This window comes from Eulemur rufifrons, chromosome 19 (assembly GCF_041146395.1).
Source record: "Eulemur rufifrons isolate Redbay chromosome 19, OSU_ERuf_1, whole genome shotgun sequence".
Classification (NCBI taxonomy): domain Eukaryota; kingdom Metazoa; phylum Chordata; class Mammalia; order Primates; family Lemuridae; genus Eulemur; species Eulemur rufifrons.
In genome coordinates, this window is record NC_091001.1 from 57,608,592 (window position 1) to 57,636,544 (window position 27,953).

Below are 27,953 nucleotides of genomic sequence, written 5' to 3' on the forward strand. Positions count from 1 at the left end.
GGCTGTGGACGCCTTTTAGCGCTGCCTTCTTGGCCTTCAGAGCCTTTGATTTGGCTTCAGCTTTGGCTTTGGGTGGGGCAGGAGCTTCCTTCTTCGCCTTCAGCGCCATCTTGTGAAAAGGCAATTTTCAGGCTTTAAAACTAAGTGAAGAATGTGAAAGAAGTGTATTCTTAAATTCTAAATTTACTATCCTCTTCCGGCTTTGTCAATCTGGACTTAATGCTTCATTCTCAAATGACTTATTTCTCTGCTTGAAAGTTCTATCCTATTCATTCTTCAGAATTCAGAATAGTTGTCACTTTCTTAGGGGGATTGTCCCAGGTTATATCAGCTTTTTCTGTTACAGGCTCCCACAGTACACCCGTAGTTCTTCTGAAATCTTGACCACACCTGCAACTTTTTGTTTGGTATTTATCACCTTCTCTATTAGATGACAAGCTCTGTGAGAGAAGGACAAGGGTCTGCCTTGTTCACTATTACCTCCTTGGTACCTAGAATATGGCAGATACTCATAAATATTTGATGATAAATGAAGACATGAATAAGGGGTGGGGGTCTAGTGCTCTTCCTCTAGGTCTACTGGTGACTTTTACATTAGTGTTTCCTGGAAAAGTAAATAGGAATGAAGTATCTGGGCTCTTCAAAGCTAAATAGATAAAACCACTGAGTTTTCAGGCCGGGCGTGGTGGCTCACGCCTGTAATCCTAGCACTCTGGGAGGCCGAGGCGGGTGGATCGCTGGAGGTCAGGAGTTCGAGACCAGCCTGAGCAAGAGCGAGACCCCGTCTCTACTAAAAATAGAAAGAAATTATATGGACAACTAAAAATATATATAGAAAAAATGAGCCGGGCATGGTGGCACATGCCTGTAGTCCCAGCTACTTGGGAGGCTGAGGCAGAAGGATTGCTTGAGCCCAGGAGTTTGAGGTTGCTGTGAGCTAGGCTGACGCCATGGCACTCACTCTAGCCCGGGCAACAGAGCAAGACTCTGTCTCAAAAAAAAAAAAAAAAAAAAAAAAAAAAAACCACTGAGTTTCCAAAAAACTTCAAATACCCTATCCTCATCTCTGGTCTTGTCAAGAGTGTGAAGCAGAAGCCAAGCGCAAGAACAAGTGGGACAGATTTTCAACAAGGGTGCTAAGACAATTCCCTAGGGAAAAGAATAGTCTTTTTGGCCAGGCATGGTGGCTCACGCCTGTAATCCCAGCACTCTGGGAGGCTGAGGCAGGAGGATCACTTGAGCCCAGGAGTTTGAGGTTGCTGTGAGCTAGGCTGACGCCACGGCACTCTAGCCAGGCGACAGAGTGAGATTCTGTCTCAAAGAAAAGAAAAAGCCTTTTCAACAAATAGTGTGTTAGGACAATTGGCTATCCATATGCAAAACATGAAGTTGGACCCTTGCTTTATACCATACACAAAAATTAACTCAAAATGGATCATACACCTAAATGTAAGAGCTAAAACAGGCCAGGCGCGGTGGCTCACGCCTGTAATCCTAGCACTCTGGGAGGCCGAGGCGGGTGGATCGCTCGAGGTCAGGAGTTCGAGACCAGCCTGAGCAAGACTGAGACCCCGTCTCTACTAAAAATAGAAAGAAATTATATGGACAACTAAAATATATATATACAAAAAATTAGCCGGGCATGGTGGCACATGCCTGTAGTCCCAGCTACTCGGGAGGCTGAGGCAGTAGGATCGCTTGAGCCCAGGAGTTTGAGGTTGCTGTGAGCTAGACTGACGCCATGGCACTCACTCTAGCCCGGGCAACAGAGTGAGACTCTGTCTCAAAAAAAAAAAAAAAAAAAGAGCTAAAACAATAAGACTCTTAGAAGAAAACATAGGAGCAAATGTTTGTGATCGTGAATTATTCAAAGCTTTCTTAGACATGACACCAAAAAGCACAAGTGACAAAAATAAGCAAAATGGACTTCATCAGAATGAAAAACATTTGTGCTTCAAAGGATACTATCAAGAAAAGGAAGAGACAACTCACGAAATGGGAGAAATAGTTGTAAATCATGCATCAATGTGATAAGGGACTTGCATCCAGAGTGTATAAAGAACTGTTTCAACTCAGCAATAAAAAGCCAAATAATCCAAATGAAAAATGGACAAAAGATTTTTTTTAAAATATATTTCTAGCTGTCCATATAATTTCTTTCTATATTTACTAGAGACGGGCTCTCGCTGTTGCTCAGGCTGGTCTTGAACTCCTGAGCTCAAACAATCTGTCCGCCTTGGCCTCCTGGAGTGCTAGGATTACAGGCGTGAGCCACCGTGCCCGGCCTGGACAAAAGATTTGAAGAGACATTTTTCTAAATAAGATATACAAATGACCAATAACCACATGGAAAGATGCTCAACACAACATCATTAGCTATCAGGGGGATGCAAATCAAAACCACAATGAGATACCATCCCACACCCACTAGGATAGCTATAACCAAAATAACAGATGTAATGAATGGATAAAAAAAAGTGGTATACCCATAAAATGAAACATTATTTGGCCATAAAAACGAATACAGTACTGATACATGCTGCAACTTGGATGAACTTTGACAACATTATGTTAAGTGAAAGAAGCCAGTTACAGAATACTACATATTATGATTCTGTTTACATGAAATGTCAAAAATAGGCAAATCTGTAGGGATAGAAAGTAGATTGGTGGTTGCCTAGGGCTGGAAGATGGGAGGGAGAAAGCTTGGAAGAAAAATGGGGTATGGGCCTTTTGGGCTTTCTTTCTGGGGTGATGAAAATGTTCTGGAATTGTGGTGTTTGTTGTACAACCCTATGATTGTACTGAAAACCATTGAATTGTACACTAAATGAGTGAATTGTATGGCATGTGAATTATGTATCAATAAAGCTGCCAAAAAATTTTTCAATAAGTGTGATAATAAATTGCTGTACTTTTATGATGTTACATATATATATATATATATTTTTTTTTTGAGACAGAGTCTCGCTCTGTTGCCTGGGCTAGAGGGCTGTGGTGTCAGCCTTGCTCACAGCAACCTTAAACTCCTGGGCTCAAGCAATCCTACTGCCTCAGCCTCCCAGGTACCTGGGGACTACAAGCATGTGCCACCTTGCCCAGCTAATTTTCTATCGTTAGTAGAGATGGGGTTTTGGGCTGGGCGCGGTGGCTCACGCCTGTAATCCTAGCACTCTGGGAGGCCGAGGTGGGAGGATCGCTCAAGGTCAGGAGTTCGAGACCACCCTGAGCAAGAGTGAGACCCTGTCTCTACTAAAAATAGGAAAATTAGCCAGACATCATGGCATGTGCCTTGATTATTAAAAAAAAAAAAAAAAAAAAAAAGGCCGGGCGCGGTGGCTCACGCCTGTAATCCTAGCACTCTGGGAGGCCGAGGTGGGCGGATCGTTTGAGCTCAGGAGTTCGAGACCAGCCTGAGCAAGAGCGAGACCCCATCTCTACTAAAAATAGAAAGAAATTATATGGACAGCTAAAAATATATATAGAAAAAATTAGCCGGGCATGGTGGTGCATGCCTGTAGTCCCAGCTACTTGGGAGGCTGAGACAGGAGGATCCCTTGAGCCCAGGAGTTTGAGGTTGCTGTGAGCTAGGCTGACGCCACGGCACTCACTCTAGCCTGGGCAACAGAGTGAGACTCTGTCTCAAAAAAAAAAAAAAAAAAAAAGAATAAATTATCCGTTAAGCTTGAAGAGCAGCACAAAAACTATTTTCTTTCTTTCTTTCCCGCACAGAGATCTGCTCCATTAAGGTCATCTGAAACTCACTGGATAAGGTATTTAGAGTAAGCCAGAATGCCAGGACAACCAACCCTAAATGTGTTAGATGCTAAACTCTTGGGTTCTTGATGTTCTCTCCCTGTCTTTCTTTTGGCCAGGTTCTTTATCTCTAGGACAAAAAACTAAATCCCCCACCCCTATCCCCCATACTATGAGTGACATATGGGAAGAGATAAAGAAACTTCCTGGAGTTTGGGCTCCATTTCCTAGCTCTGGGGGCTCACACTTGAGCTCCTCTCCACTCCTAAACCACTCTATTTCCCTTCATGCATGGCTTGGTTGAGGGTTCTGGGAACCATTCCTACCCTGGAATGTCAGAGGTAATAAGTGAACACACAGGAAATCTGGTTGGTAAAGAATTCAAGAAGAAAGGCTAATGCTTTCCTAAAACTGCTGGTCCGGAGGGGAGTTCAGAGCAGGCACCAACAGAAACGTGCTGAAATAACTGAACAACTGGATTAGGAACATAAGCAAAACTTAAGTAAACTTTATTTTCAAAGTCCTTGAGATATAAAAGACAATGGCAAAGTCTGAAGATAACAACCATGCCCCTGAGTGTTAGTGTACTCTAGGGGTGAAAGGGGCTGGGGATGAAAAGGTGGGTGGAAGACGCAACATTTTTCTAGCTTCAGAACGTCAGAGAGCCCAGATCACAGCCAGAACATTATGGTATTGGTTACAGATTCTTTACAAAAGTGTTTACCTGTGGGAAAGAGAAAAATCAAAAGTTAAATTTCACATTTAGCAGACTGTTCAAATAGCCTACCCACAATGCATATGTAGCCAAGCCCATGAGGTTTTTGTTAGGAAGGGAAAACAGGCACAGAGAAGAAATGTGAGCAGGTCAGGGTCATATAGCATCAAGTGGCAGACCTGGGAATGGAATCCAGAAGTCTAATTTCCTTAGTTTTAGAATACCTCAGAGGAGAAAGTCAGCTGGCAAGCGTGTGTTACAAGTCAATTATTTAACAATTATTAGCCCAATATATTCATACTTTCAAGAAAAGGGATTATATTTGTAATTTGTACAAGATCCCATAGGCTTTGGAGCATGAAATGCAATTTGAAATACAAAGCACAAGACCCATTATACTGAACTTTGAAGCAAAGGCCAGAAAGATAAATGTATACTAGAAAGCAGGAGTTAAGGTCCTTCCCACCTTTCTCATGAGTTCTTCTTGTTTGGTTACTTCTTCAGAAAAATCATCATTGACATCCAATACCAGCACTGGAATGTTCAGCAGAGCCTCAAAGTGGAGCCTATAAGAAGCATGACCATTTGGGAACAGAAAAAAAGAAAAGAAACTTGAGCCAAGCTTCAAATACTCACCAAGCTGAGAACAGATCTAAATTCACGTGGCTTCTCAATAAAACTGCATGTGAACAGCACTTTAAAAAAGGAATTCAATCAAGTTGGCTGGAAAGAGAAAGGTTGAGATTTCTCTTTAGTCTTGAGAGTGATACTAAAGGTCAGAGCTCTAAACATTTTAAATGGACAGCCAACCAAGCCTGCCGGGAGGACAGGCAGAAACTAGGAATGTAAACTTTGTAAACCTGATAATTTCTCTAAAATTTGTCAGCCCTTCACCCTGAGCCAACTATCACCATCAATCACAATGTTAAATCTAGGGAAATGTTAAGAGAAAAAGGAAAAAAAAAAAAAAGCTGGAGAAATGGAATCTAACGAAAAGTCTCTTGGAATGTACAGATTATATTCAATATTAAATTTCTGAGTTGGAAATGCTTGACATTTCCAACCACTTCCAGTATATTCTGAACTTTCTTATGGGGCTGCCCGGTGAACTTCTTGTTTTTAACTGGCTATAGGTCTCTGTCTAGTAACACTCTTCTCCACTTACTTAGTTGTCTTGTGAATAAACCAGGTTTCGTGTTGACCATGAAGCTGCTCGAGATAGGCCAGCTCAATTCCTTTCTCTTCCTCCCTGGCCCTCAGGTGTAGTCTCTTCAAGCAAACCTAAAAGACAATCCCCAGGCCTCAGTGAGCTCATTTGCTGTTTTGACTGTTACAATGCAATCCTGGGGGGCTCTGAGACCCACTCACAATGTCTACCTCAGGCATTACAAGCCGTGACTTTGCTTCTGCTGTCCTGTTTTGTTGTTCACCTGGAGGATCTACACCATTCTCTCCACCTCTACCTTAAACTTGTTCTTAAACGTGCCTCTGGAGCATCCTAAGCTGGTTAATGGCAAACATCATCCATTCAGTCATCCAAGGCGGGGACCTGAATTTTCCTTCTTTTTCCTTCTCCCACCCACATTCAGGAAGTCACTAAATTCTCTTTACTCTCTCTCCAGTTGGTTCTCTGCTTGCCTCTCCTCTCACCTCTGCCCCAGTCAGGTCTTCATCGCCTCTCATGTGGATGTAGAAAGAGCCTCCTGACTCTAGGCTTCCTGGAGGCAGAGAAGTATATGCAAAGAGCACAGACCTTAAGGGCAGAAAGTCCAGGAGTAAATTCCTGCCTTCATCATGTACTAGCGGTGCAATCTTTGTGGGCTTCCATTTCCTCATCTTCCACCCACCCACCCACGCACAGGACACTGTGAGGATTCACTGAGATAGGGCATGTCAAGCTCCTGGCAAAAGCGATTCCCTCCCTCCAGTGTGTCCCCTTCAGTCCACCCTTCGATATACTGCAAAGTAACAGCATTATGTTCCTTGCTTAAAATACTTCACAGGCTCCTTACTGCCTACAGTCATAACCCCAGGGTTTGAGAAGTATGAGTAGTATCGTACTTATAAAGTGGTAAGTAATTTGAAACATCGCTTTCATATCATACCAAATATACTCTGGAGTAGAATGCAAATATCATAGGTCAAAGATAAAACAAAGTAGTGGAAAAAAAAAAAGTGACGCTTGAGACTAACTCTCCTTCCCTCCCCCTTTGCAGAGTGCATATAATTCTATGCTGCGTTCATCTGGTAGGAAAGATGTATTCTCCTTTACCTGTCACACAAGACCACCCCTCCTACTTCTAAACTTCCTTAGCTCCTCTCCTGGGCTCAGTGCTTTAACCAGATTTGACCTCCTTCCCAAGGGACAGGCCACACTCTCTCACACCTCAAAACTTTTGCTTCAAATGTTTGTTTTGCCTGAGTTGCCCTCATTCCTCTCTCTGCCTGGCAAATATTTCATTATTCAATGTCGTCTGTCCTGGAAGAATAGATGGACTAACACAATGATTTAGGACTTACCTCTTTGAAATACTTAAAACTTAATTCCCCAATGCAGTATACAATATTCCCAAAGACCTGGGGTCTTTGCCATTTGCCTCTTATTTTTCTTTTAAGGAAATGAAATTGTATAAATAAATTTCATTTATGACCAAAAGGAATGTGTGCTTGCTAATATATTGCCAAACTGCCTCCTTAGTGGTTAACCAATGTATGTTACCACCAGCAAGGCAGCTTTAGGATTTCTATTTTTTTTTTTGGAGACAGAGTCTCACTTTGTTGCCTCGGCTAGAGTGCCGTGGCGTCAGCCTAGCTCATAGCAACCTCAGACTCCTGGGCTCAAGCGATCCTCCTGCCTCAGCCTCCTGAGTAGCTGGACTACAGGCATGCACCACCATGCCCGGCTAATTTTTTCTATATATATTTTTAGTTGTCCAGCTAATTTCTTTCTATTTTTAGTAGAGACAGGGTCTTGTTCTTGCTCAGGCTGGTCTCGAACTCCTGAGCTCAAACGATCCACCCACCTCGGCCTCCCAGAGTACCAGGATTATAGGCATGAGCCACCGTGCCCAGCCCTGCTTAGGATTTCTAAACATAGCAAAGCTATCTAATTTTCCTGGGGAAAAAAATGCCTGAATTAGTGAAAATATTTATATTTTTAAATATGGCTTTATGTTTTCAAGTACACACAAGGGCAGAGCAATTCTTTTTACAAAAGCTATTTATAATTATTCATTCATTGCTTACAGACAAACATTGATGCTACATTGATCCTCTATTAAAATAGGCTAACATTTCCCTTTTTACTATTAATTTGCTTAACAGAGCAAATGTTTTCCCCCTAGAAATCTAAGTAAACTCCTATTTTGAGCATTTGGTATAATTCTTGCTTTACTGATATGGTTACAACAAATTCTTTTTTCAAAAACTCCTGTGCAGGCTGGGCATGGTGGCTCACACCTGTAATACTAGCACTCTGGGAGGCTGTGGCAGGAGGATCACTTGACCTCAGGAGCTCCAAGACCAGCCTGAGCACGAGCGAGAACCCATCTCTACTAAAAATAGAAAAAATTAGCCGAGCAGAGTGACAAGCGCCTGTAGTCCCAGCTACTCAGGAGGCTGTGGCAGGAGGATAGCTTGAGCCCAGGAGTTTGAGGTTGCTGTGAGCTAGGCTGATGCCATGGCACTCTAGCCCGGGTAACAGAGCGAGACTCTGTCTCAAAAAACAAACAAACAAACAAACAAAAAAACAAACAAAATAAAACAAACAAACAAAAAAACTAATTGTGCAAACAGTGCTTGAGTCTGGCCCCTCTTCCCCTCTGTGGGAAGACACACCTGACTGTGAGCAGGAAAGACAGAGTAGCTGCAAATGGCAGGGGAGGGATCCTCTGCCAATCTTCTCCTAAACCTGTCCCACCCAGGAAGAAAAACTGCTGTTCTGATTGGAGTGAGAGACGACAGGACAGGAACTGGACCGTGACTGCCACTGTACCCTCAAGCCCCAAATCCAGGTGCCATTTGTTCCAGTACATCTGCATGCCGTTTCCATGCTGTGACAGTCCCAGGCAGGGCCTGGCTTTTTGAGGCACACTGGCTAGCTGCATTCTCTACCTGATTCCATGGAGCTGATTGTGGGAACACTGCAGCCCAGCCATTTCTGTTCTGATTTTTTTTTTAATTGCCAGCTTGCTTGCTTTTTAGAAGTTAGAGAAGAATAGGTGGAAAGGAGCAGAAGGCCCTACTGAGATCCACCTTACATTCTCTAAATTCGTATTTACCAGGGCTCTGCACTAGACTATTAGACACTTGCACAGCTTTTTATATAGAAATATTTTAACTTCTGTTCTGCTCTTCCCCTGAGTATAGTTACCTCTAAATTTCACAGAAGAGGTCGGGGTGGCTTCCAGGAAGCACTGTGGGCATACCTGGGTTTCTGGATCTAAAATAGCACTAAAATCCCCATCCAATTCCAAAATGAATAAGCTGTTTTTCTTTTCTGTCATTAAGTTGCAATAATCCTTCAATTTCCCTCATACTACCCCAGCTGAAATACTTCAATCAGCCTCTACAAAAAGATAAATCAGCCCCCCAGTGATAATAATAATCACCATCGCCATCTGCTATGGTTCGTGTACCCCAGAATTCACGTGTTGGAAATTTGGTCCCCAGTGTGATGATGTTGGGAGGTGGTACCTTTAAGAGGTGATTAGGTCATTAAGAGGGATTAATGTCACTCTCCCAGGACTGGGGTAATTCTCAAAGGAGTGAGTACTCACTCGGGAGCACTGAATTGGTTACGGAGAGAGCAGGTGTCATAAAGCCAGGGCTGCCCCTCATGTTTTGCACTTTTGTACGTGCCCAGTCTCCACCACGTGATGACGCAGCATGAGGCTCTCACCAGAGGCCTACCAGATGCGGCTGCCCAATCTTGGGAGTTCCCAGCCTCCAGAACTATGAGCCAAAATAAACTTCGTTTCTTGAGAAATTACCCAGTCTCAGGTGTTCCATTATAGCAACAGAAAACGGACAAAGACAACATCCCTGTCCTTTTCTCACAAGGTCAGAGTACACAAACAAGAAAAGTGAGGAAGACTTTATTCCTTTCCTTGGTGGGTCTCAGCGTCCTGGTCCAACCTCCACTGCCCAAAACAAGAGGCTCTGCAGCTGGCCACGCAGCCTGTTTCACTCCCAGGAATGAGTCAGCCCACTTCCTCCTTTGCTCCTTCCCAACACTGTCTTCATGATTTGCTGAAGTTCTGTTTCTCTTGGAAAAGTTTAGGTCAGCACTCTCAATTCTCCTAATGCTCAACCTTCTGCGTCTTTCAGTGCAGCCAACCCACAAGCCCATGGGAAACCTGTCACCTCTTCAAATTCCAGTCAAATCTTCACTCGGTACAACTCCACAGCTTCATCATCCCTTCTCAGCCCAGGCCATAAGCCCTTATGGGGACCAGGGACTTCTCTCTCACCCTGAACCCTACACTCAGCTACTTCAAGCTGTCCTCTTCAGGAGGGGACCCCTCTTCCCCCAACCATTGACACCAATCCCTACCCTTAAAGTATAATCACCTTCATAATTTGCCTCTTCTATTCCTGCTCCCGAGCAATGAAGACTACTAAAAGAAGTCACATAAACGTGACCCACCTGGTCAACTTACAATCAATGCATCTAACTTCAGCTTGATTCTCTCTTTTTTTTGGGGGGAGGGGGTGAGAAGACAGGTCTTGCTCTGGGCTAGAGTGCAGTGGCACCATGATAGCTCACTGCAACCTCCAATTCCTGGGCTCAAGTGATCCTCCTGCCTTAGCCTCTCAAAGTGTTAGGATTACAGGGTGAGCCACCATGCCCTGCCAGCTTGGTTCCTTTCATGGTTCCTTTCTCAGCCCCCTGGCCTCACTGAATCTCTAGTTCAGTTCCATTTTAAACCTATATCCTATTTATTTCTGTAGAATCCCTTATCCCCTCCTGTGGTCTAGCTTTTGCCTCATAATCTCCAGAACCCCCCAACACAAAGACCCCCAATATCTGGTCCCAGTCATATTCAAGGGCCTCCTTCCTGGCTGCCACCTTCCTGAGGCAAGGCCCTTGTTTGCAGTCTGTGTGACAGGGGCTCTCCTACTCTTACTCTGACTCTGCTCTGTCTGCTCTCAGGCCCCCTTCTGCCCACAGGCTCAGTCCCATCTCTAAAAATCATGGCCTCTAGATGGAAGACAGCTTTCCCTCCTTCTAAGATTATGTGGTATATCTGGCATTTGACTATACATTGGATGTATGTCTCAAAAGCTGAAAGAAATACATCTCTCAAAAAATACTTCTTGCCTTGACTCAGAATCCAGAAGACCCTTTAGAGATCATCTAGTCTAAGCCAGTGGATTTTTACAAACAAGGACACCACCAGTGGAAAGGTTTCCAGGAGCTGCCCAAGGTCACTGTCAGTCAGCAGAGGCCAAGGACCATTGCTCTCTCCAGAGACTTCAGTGCTCCTGCCATGACATCATCCTATTATGTGCTGGGCTGGCTCTGAAGTCCAAATCAGAGAGTCACAAAATACAACTTCTGTAGTCCATCCTGCCTTGCCAGGGGCACAAAGGTTCAAAAGGCGGTTATAAATTAGAGCAGTATCAAGATGAGGTGAGGAAATCCTCCTCCTCTTTCTCCCCACATCCTATTCAGGAAACCATCAAGGCCACTACGGATGCTGATGACCCAGGAAGAGAGAAGGAGGAGCTGAGGCAATTGGCTGCAGGTCAGAGTGCTCAACCTGTAAACCCTGAGTGATAAAGATAATGCCCAATTTGCTCTGTGCTGTTGCTACATCAAGAAGTACCCTTCTATGCACAGGCAATTGCCTTAGCACTCTGCTCTGCACAGGCCTGTGGGAAGCAGGATGCTCAATGCCAGGATGGGAGGGTGTTCACCTACTGCTCTCTATGCACTGGGTAATGCCCGCACTCTTATTTCTCCAACCAGAAAATCAGGGGCTTGGAGAATGTCACCACTTAGGTTTCACATGGCCCTAAAGTCTAAGGCTTTAGGTTCTATGTTACCTGGGGAGTAGCCTGGAGGTAGATGAAGCCATGTAATATGAGCCGGCTGGCAAACTCCTGCAGGAGAAAAGAATGCCAGTCCTGATAGATATGCCATTCGATGTCATTGAGGGAACCATTTTCAAAAAGATTCTTTGCAAAGATATACCTGGTTAGAAACGTAAGTGGGGTGGGGATGGCGGGGGAGGGAGGGAGAATGGGACATGGAATGAAAGGCACAAAACAGAGAGAAGCAGAAAAATCAATAACCAACTTATTCCATGTCTGTTCAAAACACTTAACCTTTCTAGCTCCTCATCAATCCTTAAGAAATGTGAATTCTTTTTTTTTTTTTTGGCTGGTCAAGTGGAGCAGTGGGAGTGGAGAAGGAAGAAATGTGAATTCTTAACCTATATCTCTCTCCCTGTTCAACACTAAGATGGGAAATAGCATCTAGACTTTAGAGGCTGAAATCACACCTTTCCAGGTAGATTAATTCACTGGAAGAAAGGGGACACTAGAAGAGAAATCATTGGTCCCTAACAATTTTCCCTGCTAGATACCAGTTGGAACATACAGCAAATGGTACAGGTAAATTTTGAGATTTCCTATTATTATTATTATTATTGCAAGGCCCAAATGAAAACATACACACACACACACACACACACACAAAAAAAAAAAAAAAAAAACAAACCAAAACAAAAAACCCCAAGTGAATCCAGTACAAAGCCAGCCACTACATTTCACTTAAGGCCTGAGGGTGTCTAAGTCCCCAGGCTGCTAAGCCATCCTTTTGTCTAGTTGAGAAGTGGAGAAGGACCTACTTTTATGTGGTATTATCTATGGAGGAGGAAATGCATTTCCTATTAACTTTAGTGTTACCTAGAAAGCAGACTCTCCTCCACAGTACAGATGAGCTCTTATTTGCTTGCTTCTTCTGCTGCTGAGCTTCTAATTCAGATAAAAGAAAACTAAAACTAAAACTCAAAATCAAACTAACCTTGACCCTTGCTTACTTCCACAACTAAAAGGGTATCTGGTAAATAGGAAATCAGAGCTAAACAGAAACTGTGGCTTCTGCTTTGAAACCTCAGGCATCTTAATACAAAACACAATTTATATTGTAAACAATGAGCTCCAGTTTCTAAGGCAACACTCAGCAACTGGCCACTTCTTAGAAAATAAAACTCAGAATCTTTGTGTATGAATGGCTCAGGGAAATGCAGGCTATAAGGCGGTGAGTGTCACCACTAAGAGAATAGGTTCCAGAGCAACATTCCAGGGTCTGATCCTGGCTGCAACATTCCATAGCTATGTCACCCTGAGCCAGTCACCTAAACTCTTTCAGTCTGTTATGTGATGACTTGTCCATAATATTCATAAAGTACTTACAAGAGTGACATAGTATTTGAGATATCTTAGTTGATATTATAACTGCTTTTTGCTAGGCTATGAAGAACCTAACTTGAAACACCAAGTTTTCCCAGTCTGGAATGGTTTAACTATAGTCTAGCTGAAGGCAACAAAGGAAAAGGTGATGTTTATAACTCAAGTTCTGAAAAATGTTTTTTTTCAGCATCTTCACAGAAAAGTAGAAGATGAAATTAAGATGTTATAAAGAGAAAGTAAAAATTTGTTAATAAGCCCTAGAAAAGGAGCTCTAGGCCAGGCATGGTGACTCCTGGCTCCTGCCTGTAATCCTAGCGCTCTGGGAGGCCGAGGCAGGAGGATCGCTTCAGGTCAGGAGTTTAAGACCAGCCTTAGCAAGAGCGAGACCCCTGGCTCTACAAAAAATAGAAAAATTAGCCCAGCATAGTGGCACGTGCCTGTAGTCCCAGCTACTTGGGAGGCTACGGCAGGAGGATCGCTTGAGCCCAGGAGTTTGAGGTTGCTGTGAACTGTGATGACACCACTGCACGCTATCCTGGGCAACAGAGTAAGACCCTGTCTCAAAACAAAATGGGGGGGGGGCAGGGGCACGGGGGTGGGGGTGTCTTGCCTCTGGAGAGTGAGTACTTCCTTTATTTCTCCTAAGCTGGTAGGGATAGGGCGAGAGTGGGTAGAAGAGGCTGTGCTGAGAGCTAATGGGGAGAGAACTATCTCAGACTGCATGCAGGGGCTGCAGGGAAGAACAGGCCTTAAGGACCTGGGAGTTGGGACCTCTGCTCTAAAACTATGTGCTAGTGTTTCCTTTAACTCAAACAGAAAAGACTTCGATTTCTTTCTCTCTGTAATCTACTCATGGCTGTGGGCATATGTTCAGTCCCTGTTAGACTAGGATCCATGTGCAGGCAGGGACTGGGTCTGCCTTACTGCTGTTGTCCTGGGGCCAGCCCTGGTGCCTGAACATAGGAGACAGTCAGTAAATCTGTGCTGAGCAAACAAGGTCTGAATTACTCTCAGGATTAGAATTTGTAATTAGTTTCTGTCTCAAAAATGCCCTCTTTGAAGAAAGTACTTAAAATGTTGTAGAATTCCATAGTATAATCAATTCTTACCTCTTCCTTTACAAGTAAATGTTAAGATACATGTAGCTTCTTAACACATTTCTAATTAAAAAAGCATTTCTACTTCTGTTTTCCTCTGAGGGGTCTCATACGCCTACCTCATTAAGGGGCTAGAAATCAAAAGACAGACTATGCATATGTTTCTAAGCAACCCAGGTAATTCAATTTCCTAGTCTGAGAGGAATGGTTTGGGAGAGGAGAGAGGAAAATAGGTAATAGCACATCCAACAGCTGAAAAAGAACTAAAACCTATAGCCCAATCATTTGTGGTTCACATATTTAGTTTTTATAAAAAGTAGGTTCTTTTGGGGGTATGTAGAGAAGGAATGTGTAGCCTGTAGGGTTTGTTTTACATATCTTACATGATTTTTAGGTAAAGTCAGAAAAATCACATTTATAACTGTACCCTTATTTCTTCTTCCAGGAGGCTTTATATGAGCACTAAGAAGTAGAATTAGTTTGTCTACTTGGGAATAAAAAGTGTAACCAACTGAGTGTCTTGCAGTGAATGGACAGCAAAAATATACCAATTTCCACTGACACAGGTCATTCACATCCTTCAAATAAGAAGAACCTCAGTAGTGTCCAGATCAAGCCACTGTGATGTCGTCTCTAGGCAGCTCAAACACAAGTCACAGCCTGGTCTCCATGCAGAGCCAGGAATTCTGAAGCCTGCAGGGACTAGCTCTTCTGGAACAGACGGGCTCACTTCCCAGTGAGCTAGTGCTAGTCATTTCCCAGTGACTAGTGACTAGTGTTCATTAACATTGACTGCACATCTCATTCCCTCAGGTGGTCAGGATGATGCCCTTCACCTGACCTGACACAGGCACTTATGTCCACTACAGACTCTGCCAGAAATAAGCCCTGCCACGTAAGGAGTCAAAAAAGGGTAAATCTGAGACAGAAGCCAATTTCACAGGTGTGCTGTTTCTGCCTAGACATACTTTCTTGATGAAGAAAAAAGAATAAACGTGTTTCTTATACCATTTTAGGAACACAAATTTTAATTCTGTCTACTGTTTTCTTAAAGGTGATAACCAATCACTGATTCATTTGGTTTCCTAAAACATACACCGTCACCTAAGTGTCTGCTGTGTGCCTTGTAGCAAGTAATGGTTATACTGGGTAGCTACCAGCTTGCTTCTATGCCTAAAAATAAGGAAAAATAATCAGTGGCAATGTAAGAAATTCAATGCATTCAGTTTACGAAAAACACAATTTCCTTTCTTGACATATATAACTTGGTAGAATTATAACTCTGGACAAATTTGTATAGTGTTGTCTTTAAAAATGATGACAATTTTCCAAAGTGCAATTTTCAATGACTGGAGCAGGCAAGGCCTGTGCAAGAAGAGCAAATAGGCAGGACTGAGCATGGGGCTTGTGACTGATGGAGGGCTTGGTGTCTTACCTGTCACTATACACAGACCTCTCAAAGATCTGCACTGGGTTCTTTTCAGGGAAGGGCTCCAACTGGACTTTGAGGCGGCTCATAAAGGAAAATGTCTGGAATGTGTAGGACCATCGTGCTGGCTCCTGGTACATCATATCCAGCAAGTTTCCAAGACTTTGGGCGGCACAGGCCTAGAGAGGGGTTACAAAAGAAGAGAAATTCCTAGAAGGCATATTTACTCCATGGTATACATGCCCCCATCACCTCCTGCAAGCAGGTTTTACTAATCAATGAGAGAAGGAATTTCAAAGGTTTCCTTCCACTAAAAAGATACAATCAGATCCTCTAGCTTAGTCAAAGTTACATAATCAGGGAAGAGATTTTCCTACCTTATTAGACAAGAAGCTGATAGAGGGAGATGACATGCCACCTTCAATACAACAGGGAAGAGCAGAGGAAGAACCACATACAGAATTAACACAATCACTGATTGATGGATTTATTAAGTCTGTCTGAGGAGGAGTTAACAATCAACTGCTTCTTTGAAAATCCAATCAACCAATCACATAAAACTCTGTATCTCTCATAGAAAGGCTACAATTTTTTTGTTAAAACAAACAAACAAAAACAAAACACTGTCCCTCCATTCTAAAGATCTTAGGAAACGGAATTTGAAGAATTTCACTTACTCAGCATGTGCAAGTGGGCACAAGTACGGGATACCCATGATCCCTGGAATGATTTCTGCATTTGCCACTGACTCAATGCAAAAGTGACTTTTGTGTAAAAGCACTTTGGATCTATTCACCATTAACTGAAGGCCTGTGTGGATGAGGTGCTACTTAAGCCAGGTGCTATAAGGTATATAGAAAAAGGAACTATCATTTATTTCAACCTTCACTGTGCTGTTATCTCATTTAATCTTCAAAATAGCTTCATGAGGTAGGTACTGTTGTTATGCCCATTTTCCAGAGGGGAAAATCCACTCAGAGGTTAAGTCACTTCCTTGTCCAAGGTCTCATGGCAAGTAAGGATTGAGGGGACTCAAACCTTTAACTTCTTCATTCTAATACCTCTCCATATAAAGGTGAACAAGACATGGTTCCTGAACTCAAAGAGCTCACAAAGCAAAAGGGAAGAGGGTGCCAAGGATATAAAGAGCTAGAATGTAAGGCAGAAATGTGACAAAGAGGTAATCACATATGGTGGAGGGAATCTTGGGAAGCTTCTGAAAGAAAATGGCATTAAGCTGGGAAATAAATGATGAGCAGAATTTCGACAGATGGAAATAGAGATTAAGACGACAGCATTTCAGGTGGAAACAGCGATACAGAAGGGGGAAAAAGATTAGACAACAATAAGTAGTCCAATTTGACTAAATAGCACCCTTAGATTCCAAAGAAGAGTCCTGGCACTTTGAAAGGTTTTAGTAGGAGTAATGCATGTAGAGCAGAGTGGATCAGAAAACTACTTAATGGGAGGTGTGTTTAGGAATTCCCTCCTTCCAATCCCCCGACCCACAAACACACACCAGCCTCACAAATGGCCCCTGACTAAGAGCTGGAGGTTCAAGCAAGGGAGAAATCTGAATCCCCTCTAGTCTCTGTGGTGTCACTAGAGACTGTGGGGCACAGCCCCTGGCCTCAGCATAATTCACAGACTGCATGTGGAATGGGACATGGTGCTGGCAGATGTAGTAGGTTGACTGGGTGGGGCTATTGCACCTGCAGACTTTGGGCTACCAAAGGGAGACTATTCTGGAACAAAAACTATACAGGGGCCTACACAATTTCTGAAAGAATCCATCTTCGCTACAAAACAAAAGTAAACATCCCTCCAAAAGTACAAACAAATAGAGAAACAACAATTGGATATAAAAATATTCGTAATTCAAAAGGAGAGGACCAATCTGTGTGCTCAGATAGAGCTGTTGCCACAAACAGAACAAAACAAAACAAAAAAATCTCAATGAGATTCAAGACATTGTCTCACTGATAAAACAAGAATAGGTGGTCATTAAAAAGGAGCCATATGAAAAGAATATTCTTAGAGGTGAAAATGTAATTGTCAAAATAAAACACCCAATGAAGATAATAACTAGCAAACTATATATTGCAGTAAACCTAACTAATGAATGAGAAGATCCCTACAGAATATCACTTTAAGAAATTCTCCCTAAACTAAGTGAAAAAAGCAAAAAATTATGAAAAAAACCAAAAAGACATGCAGGCTAAAAGGAGAGCTAATATACATTATAATATATTAACACATTGGTAGGGTATTCTTTGTTTTTTCTTTCTTTCCTCTAGAAGGATACATTGAGATGTAGTATCACTTGTGTTCCACTTCACAGCAATTAATACAATTTTGTATCATACAACTTTCCAAATGGGCCAAAATGGTTTCCTGCAACTTCAAACTATCCCTAGCTCAGAGAAAGCTACCTAATCAAGGAAACAATTTTCCCTCTTAGGAGACCACAGTCCAATCAGAGAGGTGAAATGCCATCCACAACAAAAAAAGACATGAGCAGAGGAAGACCCCTACTCATAAACTGTGTGTCTCTCTTGTCATGGAGAATCATTATCTAACAGAAATAATGTGATATCTCTAGGTATTTTGGGACATACACTAAGTTTCATGATAAAACTAGGAGTTCTAGTCAAGGGACTGATTAGATGAAAAAGCAGTTAAAAATCAAGGGAAAAATTAAAGAAAATCCCTGATATGGGTTTTTTTTTTTTTTTTTTTTTTTTTTTTTTTTGAGACAGAGTATCACTCTATTGCCTGTAGGGTGCCATAGTGTCAGCCCAGCTCACAGCAACCTCAAACTCCTGGGCTCAGGCTATCCTCCTGCCTCAGCCTCCCGAGTAGCTAGGAACACCGGCGTGCACCACTAAGCCTGGCTAATTTTTTCTATTTTTAGTAGAGATGGGGTCTCACTCTTGCTTAGGCTGGTCTCAATCGCCTGACCTCAAACGATCCTCCCGCCTTGGCCTCCCAGAGTGCTAGGATTACAGGCGTGAGCCACCGTGCCCGGCCATCCCTGAAATGTGAGACTTTCCACCAGAGAAATCCATTGAGTACTAGAAGGGATTTTATATATATTTATATACACAGCAACTCATATACACATACGCACATATGTATATGCTGTGTGTGCATACATACACAGAAAGAGAGGTTCCCACAACTGGATCTATCCTGGCAAAATGTCAACAATTCATTGAAAAGCAAAACAAAAACCAAAAGTACCTAATGGGCGGGGAAACCACAAATCACTTATAAAGAGAAAAGGATAAGAACCACATAATACGTCTCTGTAACAGAAGCTACATTTATATTCTAAGGCAAAAGAAAGTTTTAGACAAGCAATCACTCAGAAATCATACTACCCAGAAGCTGGGTGTGGTGACACACGCGTGTAGTCACAGCTACTCCAGAGGCTGAGATGGGGAGATCAGTTGAGTCCAGGAGTTTTGAATGTAGCCTGGGCAACATAGAGAGACCCATCTCTTAAAAAAAAAAGAAAAGAAAAAAAGAAAAGAAATCATACTACCTACATTTTTCTAGATGTATTCCAGCCAACTGGAAGATGAATCAAAATAAAGAACTAAGAAATGGAAATATGTAGTGATGAGAAATCAGTGGTCAGTGATAAACCAGGAGAATAGAGATAAATATAAAGTAACTATTATTAATGTGGTTATATAATTTACTAGCAATAATTGCTGTTAAAAGAGAAATTTCATGCTGTAAAAAACATTCTAAATCTATAAGATTTCATATGATTTCAATATACCTGGGGGATGGTCTGAAAAAGGTGGCAATAAAAAGGTAGTAGAGGTTTTTTTTTTTTCTTTCACAGAAACTCCATTAACATGGGTAGATGGGTTTAAACATGTATATTTTAATTTAAATGTTACCACCCGTGGGATAACAATGTAAATTGTCATATGAATGAAGGGGAGGAAAATGAAAAAAAAATTTAAGTAAGAAGAAACAGGCAGAACATGAAAGCACAAAATAAGGTGGCAGAAATAAACACAATCACAATAAAGGAGAAAAATCCCCAGCAAAGGCAAACCCCCAAATTGGGTAAAAAACTAAAAATCCTATTCATAAGAGAATAAACGAAATGACACAGATTGGTTGAAAACAAAGGGACAAGTATATGCAAATAAAAAGAAAGCAGATGTGGCAAAACTGTATAAAGAAAAAAAGCATTAAGTGTTATAAGAGGGTTTTAAAAAATCCTAACAAGCAAATGAAGACTCTACAAGGAAGCCATGAACATTTTTAAAGGGAATAATAAAGCACTGAAATATACAGATACAGAGAAAAGCCAATTAAAAATACAAAGAAAAACAGACAAAATAAAAGCACAAATTTTAACACACTTCTCTCAGAATTTAATAGAAAAAGTAGACCCCAAATACAAGAACTCAGAAAACTAAATCATTATTTTTTCACATATCTGAATAGGGGGTACACCTTACAATGATTATTAAATTAATTGTAACGGGCCAGGCTGCTTGGTGGCTCACACCTGTAATCCAAATGTATCAGCAAATTAATGGAATAGTACACCATTAATTCCAGTTCATTCTAGAAAAAAGTTCATTCTAGAAATGTAAGGATGGTACCACTATCAAATCTATGACTAATACTAAAAGATTAAAAAAGGAAAATTCCATCACTGTCTCACTAGATGTTTAAAAAAAAGGCTTTGGATGGAAATTCAACACTTGATCCTGATGAAAACAGTTAATATTCTAGTAACAGAAAGGCAACCCCTCTACATGGTCTATTGAAATGAATAACAAACACAGAACTTAACACTGATAAATTAGAGGTGGTTTCATCAAAGATAGAACATGATAACGGCATTACTCTCACTGCTATTATTTAATAGTGTTTTGGAAGTTCTACCCAATGAAAGTAGATAGGAAAATAGAAATGAGGTACAGAAACTGGAAAACTCTTCCAAACAATTACTAGTATGAGACATTACTTTCTAAAAACCACAAATAAAGCAAAAAAAAAAAAAAATTAATATGAGAATTAAGCCATATAAGACAAATAAAGCAATCAATTGTTTTCCTTTAAAACACTAATAAGCAGTTTGAAAAGATGATGGGGTAAAAAGACCCTAGCCACAAAACAACAAAATACACATTCTGCTCAGGATTAACTAACGAATACTACTGGGACAAGTAGATAGTCATTTGTGAAAAAATAAAATAAAATTAGAGGCCTATAAACTTTTAAAGTCACATAAAATCTAAAACTATAAAAGCAACAGAAAAAAATAAAGGTGGATTTTTTTTTTAAATAATCTAGGGCTATGGAAGCTTTCTTAAAATTTTCACATCAAAGGTGCTAACACTATGAGGAAAAAGATGGACAGACTACATAAAACTTAAATGTGTTATATAAAAATAAAAAGCATATATAAAGATAAAAGAAAAATGACAAACAGTGGAAAATATCAGTAACATACGACAAAGAATTACTGTACTTAACCTACAATGAGCTCTTATGAAGCCATTAAAAAAGATGAAGCTCTCTATAGGAAAAAAAAGAAAAAAAGGCAAGGAGTTTGAATAGGCAATTCACTAAAGAATAATAATAATAAATGGACAATAAAAAGGTGTTCAACTTAATGTAATCAAAGAAATATAAAATAACATTTTCTTACCTCTCACATTAGCAAAGATGGAAAGGAATAATAGCTAGTGTTGCTGAAAGTATGAGGAAATTGGTACAACTTTTCTGAAGGGAAATTTTGTAACACATAACGATATGCATAATTTTCAGTCATCGAAATTCCAGTTCCAAATTATCCTAAGAAAATATGCACGTACATAAAATGTGGCTATTAGAAAGAAAACAGATGTATTAATAGCTACAAGGATATTCATCATTAAAATATTGTTTATAATAGGGAGAAATTAGAAAACTAAATATTCAAAATAGAGGATTGGATAACTAAATGATAAATTTCATATTATGTAGTACAATGCAACCATTAAAATGACATTACTGTGAAAGAAGACCTTGCCTATCAAGTGACATGCAGATGGTAATCACAATTTCTGTTTAAAAAAGCAAATGTACATATATTTTATACATTTATGTTAAATCTATCCATCTTCTCCTCTGTAGAAAGAAATCTAAAAAGACAAAAATGTTAACCACATTGCCTCTGGATAATGGCATTACAGGAGTATTAGTTATCTATTGCTGCCTAACAAATCATGCCAAAATTCAGTGGCTTAAACAAAAACCACTCATTATCTCAGTTTCTATGGGACAGGAATTTGGGAAGCAGTTTAGGTGGGTGGTTGTGCCTCAGGGTTTCTCGTGAAGTTTCAGTCAAGATGCTGGCTGAGGCTACAGTCATCTGAAAGCTGGGCTAGGACTCAAGGCTCCATCTCCAGGAAGACTCACACACGCACCTGTTGGCAGGAGGCCTCAGGTTCCTTGCTGTGTGGGCCACTTGAAAAGGCTGCTTCAGGACAAGGTAGCTGGCTTCCCCCAGAGCAAGACAGAAGCTACAATGTCTTTTACGACCTACCCTAGAAAGTCACACTTTGGTATTTCTACTACATTCCATTCATTAGAAATGAGTTACCAAGTCCAGCCTGCACTCAAGAATTGTGCTCTACCTTTTGAAGAGAGGAACATTAAACAATTTGTGGGCATATAGTCATTTGGTTGCTTAACAATAGGGATACGTTCTGAGATATGCATTGTTAGGTGCTTTTGTCATTGTGTAAACAACGTAGAGTGTATTTACACAAACCTAGATGGTATAGCTACTACACACCTAGGTTATATGGTCTAGCCTATTGCTCCCGGACTAGAAATCTATATAGCATGTTACTGTACTGAATACTGTAGGCAACTGGGTAAGTATTTGTGTATCTGAGCACACCTAAACATAGCAAAAAAAAAAAAAAAAAAAAAACCAAACAAACAAACCAACAAAAAAAACCCAGTAAAAATATGGTATAATCTTGTGGGGCCAATATTGACCAAAGCATCGTTATGTGTCACGTGAATATTTTGAAATCCTGACAGGTGACCTGTGGCATACTCAGAAAAATATATATAATTTATTACTAAATGGAAAAGTTACCTTCACAAATACACACACACACACACACACACACACACACGTATACACATAGACATATAAAGAGACAACTTAAAACCAAAAAATCCTTAATAAGCATGATATGCCTGCCACAAAAGGTAGAATAAAAGAAAAATGGAACCCAAAATAAGTTCCATGATACTCTGTACTGTTTAGACTATATCCAGAATGTCATGTTCATCTCTGAGTACCACTTTTAGTAAATTCTAAGTGGAAAATGACAAATTAGAGCTCATCACTTAGACAAAGTTACTTCAGAATGAAGAACAGCCTGGAGGAAAATTGGAGGTGTTTGGCTTGAAAGAGAGAAGACATGAGGGGGAGAGAGAGCAGGCAAACCATTGCCTTCAGCTATATATAGGGTTGCCACGTGGAAAAGTTAAAAGACTTAGGAGGCAGAACCTGAACCAATGAGTCAGAGTCACAGGGGTGCAACGTGGCTCAATGCAAGGCAGAACTGTCTAACAATTAGAGTTATGACAAATAAGAATGAGCCACTCAGTGAATGTTCCAGGAGGTGTTCACGGAGCCTGAAGAGGCAAGTGCTGCCACTCCCTCAGCTACTTCTAAGGTTCATGTCCAAATTGGTCCTTCCCTACTCACACTAATGTGGATGGTGTTGAAACCAACCCTATGGCCTTTGACGAAGCAGTAGGCATGACACTACGGCCTGAGCCATGAGGTAGAAGTGAAACACATACAGTGCTTGGCATATTATAGTGCCTGACACATAGCATGTGCTTCATAAATGTTAGCTATTACATCTGCACTAACTCAAAGTGTGACAGGATCCTCTCTAAGGTCTCTTCCAATTTCTAAGACTTGACATAAAATTTAAAATCACCGTAATTAACAATTAATCCTGATGGTCAGCTTCAGTAATAAAAATACAAATACTTAAGGGTAGGAATGACAAAATTCATCTTTAAAGGCATGATGATTGGACATGCTTTGGGAAACCACAAAGAACAGAGGCTGTCACTTATATAGACACATAAAAACCACAAAAATCAAAACTAAATATATTCAAACAAGTCATATCCTCTCTGGTGTATGTGGTCTGTTTTCTGGAATGAAGCTATTTTAAAAAGGAGACTCAAACTGGGCTACTTCACCCACTCAGAGCAAATTAAATTATTACAATTAGATTACTCATCCATGCCTGCCAACTACCCACCACAACTGAAAACTTACTTTTTGGGCGCCAGCAGCCTGGATATTCTGCCATGTTGCTACAGGTTCTGTAGCTACGTGCCACTCTGGGTAAGTTTTCGTGAGTAACTTCACAAAGGTGGACTTTCCCACAGCTGCAATGCAAACAGCATGTATTGGGATGCTTCCCAAATCAGGGCTGAAGGAGAAGGCTGCTACCAAACTCTACCACAAATGCCTAACTCAAGGGAACAAGGACAAGTTTTTCTAATTTCAAAACTCTACCGTTGTAAGACTGATGGTGGGTCAGGCAATGATAATCAAAGCCACCATAATGAATACAGGCAGCAGGGAGGAAAAATTCCAAGATTTGATTTGCAATTTCCATGTCCCAACCTTCCAGAGGCAAAGAGTGTTTAATAACAGTTGAAAATGTAATAGAACCATCAAAAGTACATGAAATCAGCTACATAACTCATAGTCCTATTTGTTCTGTGACAGTGTCAAAATTACAAGTTTTTCAATATAGAAAATGAAAATGATTATGACCCTCATTCATTCAACAAATCTAACAAATACTCATGCTGACTATGTGCTCCGGACTGTCAGGCACTGAGGGTACAATGCTAAACAAAACACAGAATAGATTTTGCCTTCAGAGAACTTGTATGGGCGATAGATACTGTACAAACACATAAGTAACCATAATACCAACAAATTGTGTTAAGTGCTAGGAAAGAAAAATGTAAGATGACTCTAACATAGCTCAGGAAGTCAGGGAAGTTTCCTCTGAAAAAATGACATCTGAGGTTAAGACTTGAAAGGTGATAATCCATGCAGAGTGAGTAGCATGATCAAAAGCCTGGAAGAGAGAAAGAACTTGGCACACAAAAAGACAGACGAGAAGTCTAAAGCCCTAGAGAAGCCAGTATGGCTATGGCATGGGTAAGTGATGAGGATTGGCTCAAGATGAGTGTGGCTACACAGACAGGCAGTCCAGGGCCAGGTCACATAGGGCCTTTGTAGCCATGGTGAGAAGTTTGAATTCTATCCTAAGGGCAATGGGAAGTCAGTGACAATAGGTTTTAAGTAGGAAAACTGCAAGATTCCTTCTCATTTTTAAAAGATTACTCCACTAGCTATATAAGAATGGGCTGAAGCAGAAGCAAGCAGACTAGTCAAAAAATAATAGGAGCTCGGACCAGGGTGATGACATAGGAGTGAAAGTAGTGGTTGCTTTGAGAAGTATTTTGGAGATGAAATCAACCTAGTACCACAACATTCAAGTTATCTTTTCCCCTTTATACCAATATCTGGCCCATACCTCCCTGCGCTCCAGATACACTACTCAAGAGTCCTCCAGACATCTCCACTTGGACATCCCACAAACACCCCAAAGTCAATATATTCCTTCAAAGAATTCACCACTTTTCCCATCAAATTGGACTTCCTCTTGTATCCCAGACCTCAGGGTACGGCAGCACCAACCACTCACCGTCAGAGCTTCTTTCTCTTCTGCTAAGCCACAAGTGGCCACCAAGTCCTTTTGCACTTGCTTTTAAGTATTTTCCATTTGCCCTTTTCTCTTCATTCCCCCCCCATGCTCAAGACCAAGCTCTCACATCTCTCGCCTGACTCCAGCCTTGTTCTCTTCAATTCATTCTCCATACTGCAGCCACACTGAATGTGACATGAACTGCTTAAAATGCTTTGACAACACCCTGTTGCCTTCATGACAAAATCCAAGCCCTCTACCATGGTCTGAGATACAAGATCTAACCCTGCACATCCCTCTCTGGCCTCAGCTTTCCTTCAGGCATCCTATGCACCTGCTGGACCAAACTCCTTGCAACTCCAATCGTGCCATGTTCCCTCTCGCAGATGTGACCCTGCATACGCTTTCTCATTTCCTGGAGCACCTCCTCTCCTCACCTGGCCAACTCCCACTCAATCCTCAAGGTTCTGCTCAGATGTACCTGCTGTGTGAAGACTTTCCAGACTCTGATACCTCTAAGATGGATTAGCTAATCCTCCTTTGTTCTTGCCCTGGTATTCGGGGTGAGACTCCACCATTGCAGATGGGGCTCCTCCAAGGTAGAAAACAAATTCTAGCCTAACGACCTGGCTGAATGAATAAAACACACAACGTATTAATTTCAGTTCTCTCTGAAACCTACGTTTGTGAAAAATCAAAATATGAACCTTTAGACTGTACTTGGAGCTCAATTCTCTTTATCAGAAGTGGTTTTTTCTCAAGAAAAAAAAGAGGGGTACCCTTCCAGCTTTCAGTCAATTCTATCAGCCACTCATGGTTACTGATTGGGAGTGCTGAATGTCTCAGCAGAAGAGCCCACACATCCAATATGTGACATTTACTACACACCACCCCAGCTCCTCTCTGAATAGACAGGATAAGAACAAACAACAGGAATTTGTGCATTTTGTACAGTCATGCTCATCTCTCAGTCCCCACCTCCACCCAACTTGTGGTGCCTTTTCACAATTGCTCAGCCTCTGCTCTTCCCACACTTCAATGAATAAATGCCCTCCCCTGCTCTTCTGGCCTATCTCTAAATCCTTCACCTACCAAGCCTAAAGCTTCCATGAAGTTCAGAACTTCTTTAGCTCACACAGAATTCCTACCACATTGTCCAATTGCTTGAGTTTGTACATTATCAGGTACCTGGGTGCTCTGAGTAGTTCCTAGCTTGAACTATTTGGCCCAGGTGGTCAATATTTACATTGTAGGTTGTTCGATAAGTCTAAAACATGGTCCCTGCCTATAGGCAGAAAAGCTATTCTAATTAATATTAAAAAATAAAGGCAGGGATTTGCTAGATGGTTGGGATTGAATAACTGTTAAAATTACTTATATTTTTAAGAAGTTAAAAAAAATTACCTAAAAAAACTGTTGCAGATGGAAAGGGTGAGCTCTGAGGGTTAGGAAGAGCCAACTTCACCTCTGAGGTCAGACACTATTAGTTCATCTAAGGGCAGTCAGTACTCCGAGAAACTGACTCATACAATTTAAATGCACAAACCCCAGAATGCCAAGAAAATAGATGTAATGGGAAATATATGGTTCCAATGACTGGAACAATCACATCTGATACCCAGGGTAACCTGCACCCCACACCCCATTCCAAGGCTTCTGGAAAGCCAGTTTAGTAATCAGAAGCCAGCTTCAGCACAGAATGACAGTACACAGAGGTGGAAGGTCCTGAGAGGTGTGCCATCCATGTTGCGGGGGCTCTGAGAGCCTGGTTAATTCACCACAGGACAGTATTTCTTAAACTAATTCCACTGGAACTGAGTTGTGCTAGGCATCACTCATAGATGTAGAATAATTACTTTACAAAAATTTCAAAGTTATGTATTTATTAAATAATTAAAACCAGACATAGCATAACTTTTTTACTGCTGTGATACCTGATCATAATAGTTTTTTTCTTCCTGCTTGGATGTGTTTTTTTCCTTTCTTTTCTTTTCCTTTTTTTAAAACAAATGTTTTAAAGTGTTCCTAGGGGCTTCATAAGAGTGGTAGTGTTTGATTCTCTACTGCTACAAAGCTTCCTCCTAGTAACCAGAACACCCCTGTCTACAGAAAACCTCATTTCATCAGGCCTCTTAGATACCATTGTCTCAGGCTTTTGACAATTTAGTTAGATCCCAGATTAACTGCTACCTTTCAATATATTCTTATTATCATGAATTTTGGGAAGTATCAGATCTCACAAGCAGTATCCCACCTTCTCTTAGGGCCTTCAGTGTTGTATGTGCTATGACTTAAAAAAAGCAGAGAAGTACTTTCTTAGAGTTTATTACTTCAACATGTTGATTCTATTAGCTCCAAGATTATCATTCCACAAGCTGGACCAAAGAGTTCTGCTGTTAATGTTCATCTTTTCCTAAGCCATGGTTTTCTCTTCCCACAAGTTTTTCTATAAACTACAATGCCTGCTATAGCTACATAATGCTAAAATTTAGTAGTAAGGTAGTATCTGATTAACATCCAAAATATTTTATTATTTTAAGTTTCATACAGGCTGGGCGCAGTGGCTCACGCCTGTAATCCTAGCACTCTGGGAGGCCGAGGCATGAGGATTGTTCAAGGTCAGGAGTTAGAGCTCTGCCTGAGCAAGAATGAGACCCCGTCTCCACTAAAAATAGAAAATTAGCCTAGGACAACTAAAAATAGAAAAAATTGGCTGGGTGTGGTGGTGTTCACCTGTA

At 41.1% G+C, this 27,953-nt stretch overlaps 1 protein-coding gene across 6 annotated transcripts in view; it reads right to left on the minus strand.

The window, feature by feature from the left end:
- Positions 1–4,251: 4,251 nt before the first annotated feature.
- DGUOK (deoxyguanosine kinase) overlaps positions 4,252–27,953 on the minus strand; it is a 31,039-nt gene continuing 7,337 nt past the window's right edge. Inside the window, exons 2-7 of one of the 6 annotated variants that reach the window (XM_069494219.1) lie at positions 23,763–23,875; positions 15,425–15,597; positions 11,522–11,669; positions 5,637–5,752; positions 4,938–5,037; positions 4,252–4,480 (exon numbers count right to left, since the gene is read on the minus strand). In XM_069494219.1, coding sequence (XP_069350320.1) covers positions 4,454–4,480; positions 4,938–5,037; positions 5,637–5,752; positions 11,522–11,669; positions 15,425–15,597; positions 23,763–23,875 — 677 coding nt within the window. In that variant the 3' untranslated portion in view covers positions 4,252–4,453. The remainder of the gene's footprint in view (positions 4,481–4,937; positions 5,038–5,636; positions 5,753–11,521; positions 11,670–15,424; positions 15,598–23,762; positions 23,876–27,953) is intronic. The other 5 variants (XM_069494221.1, XM_069494220.1, XM_069494224.1 and 2 more) reach the window with 5 other exon arrangements.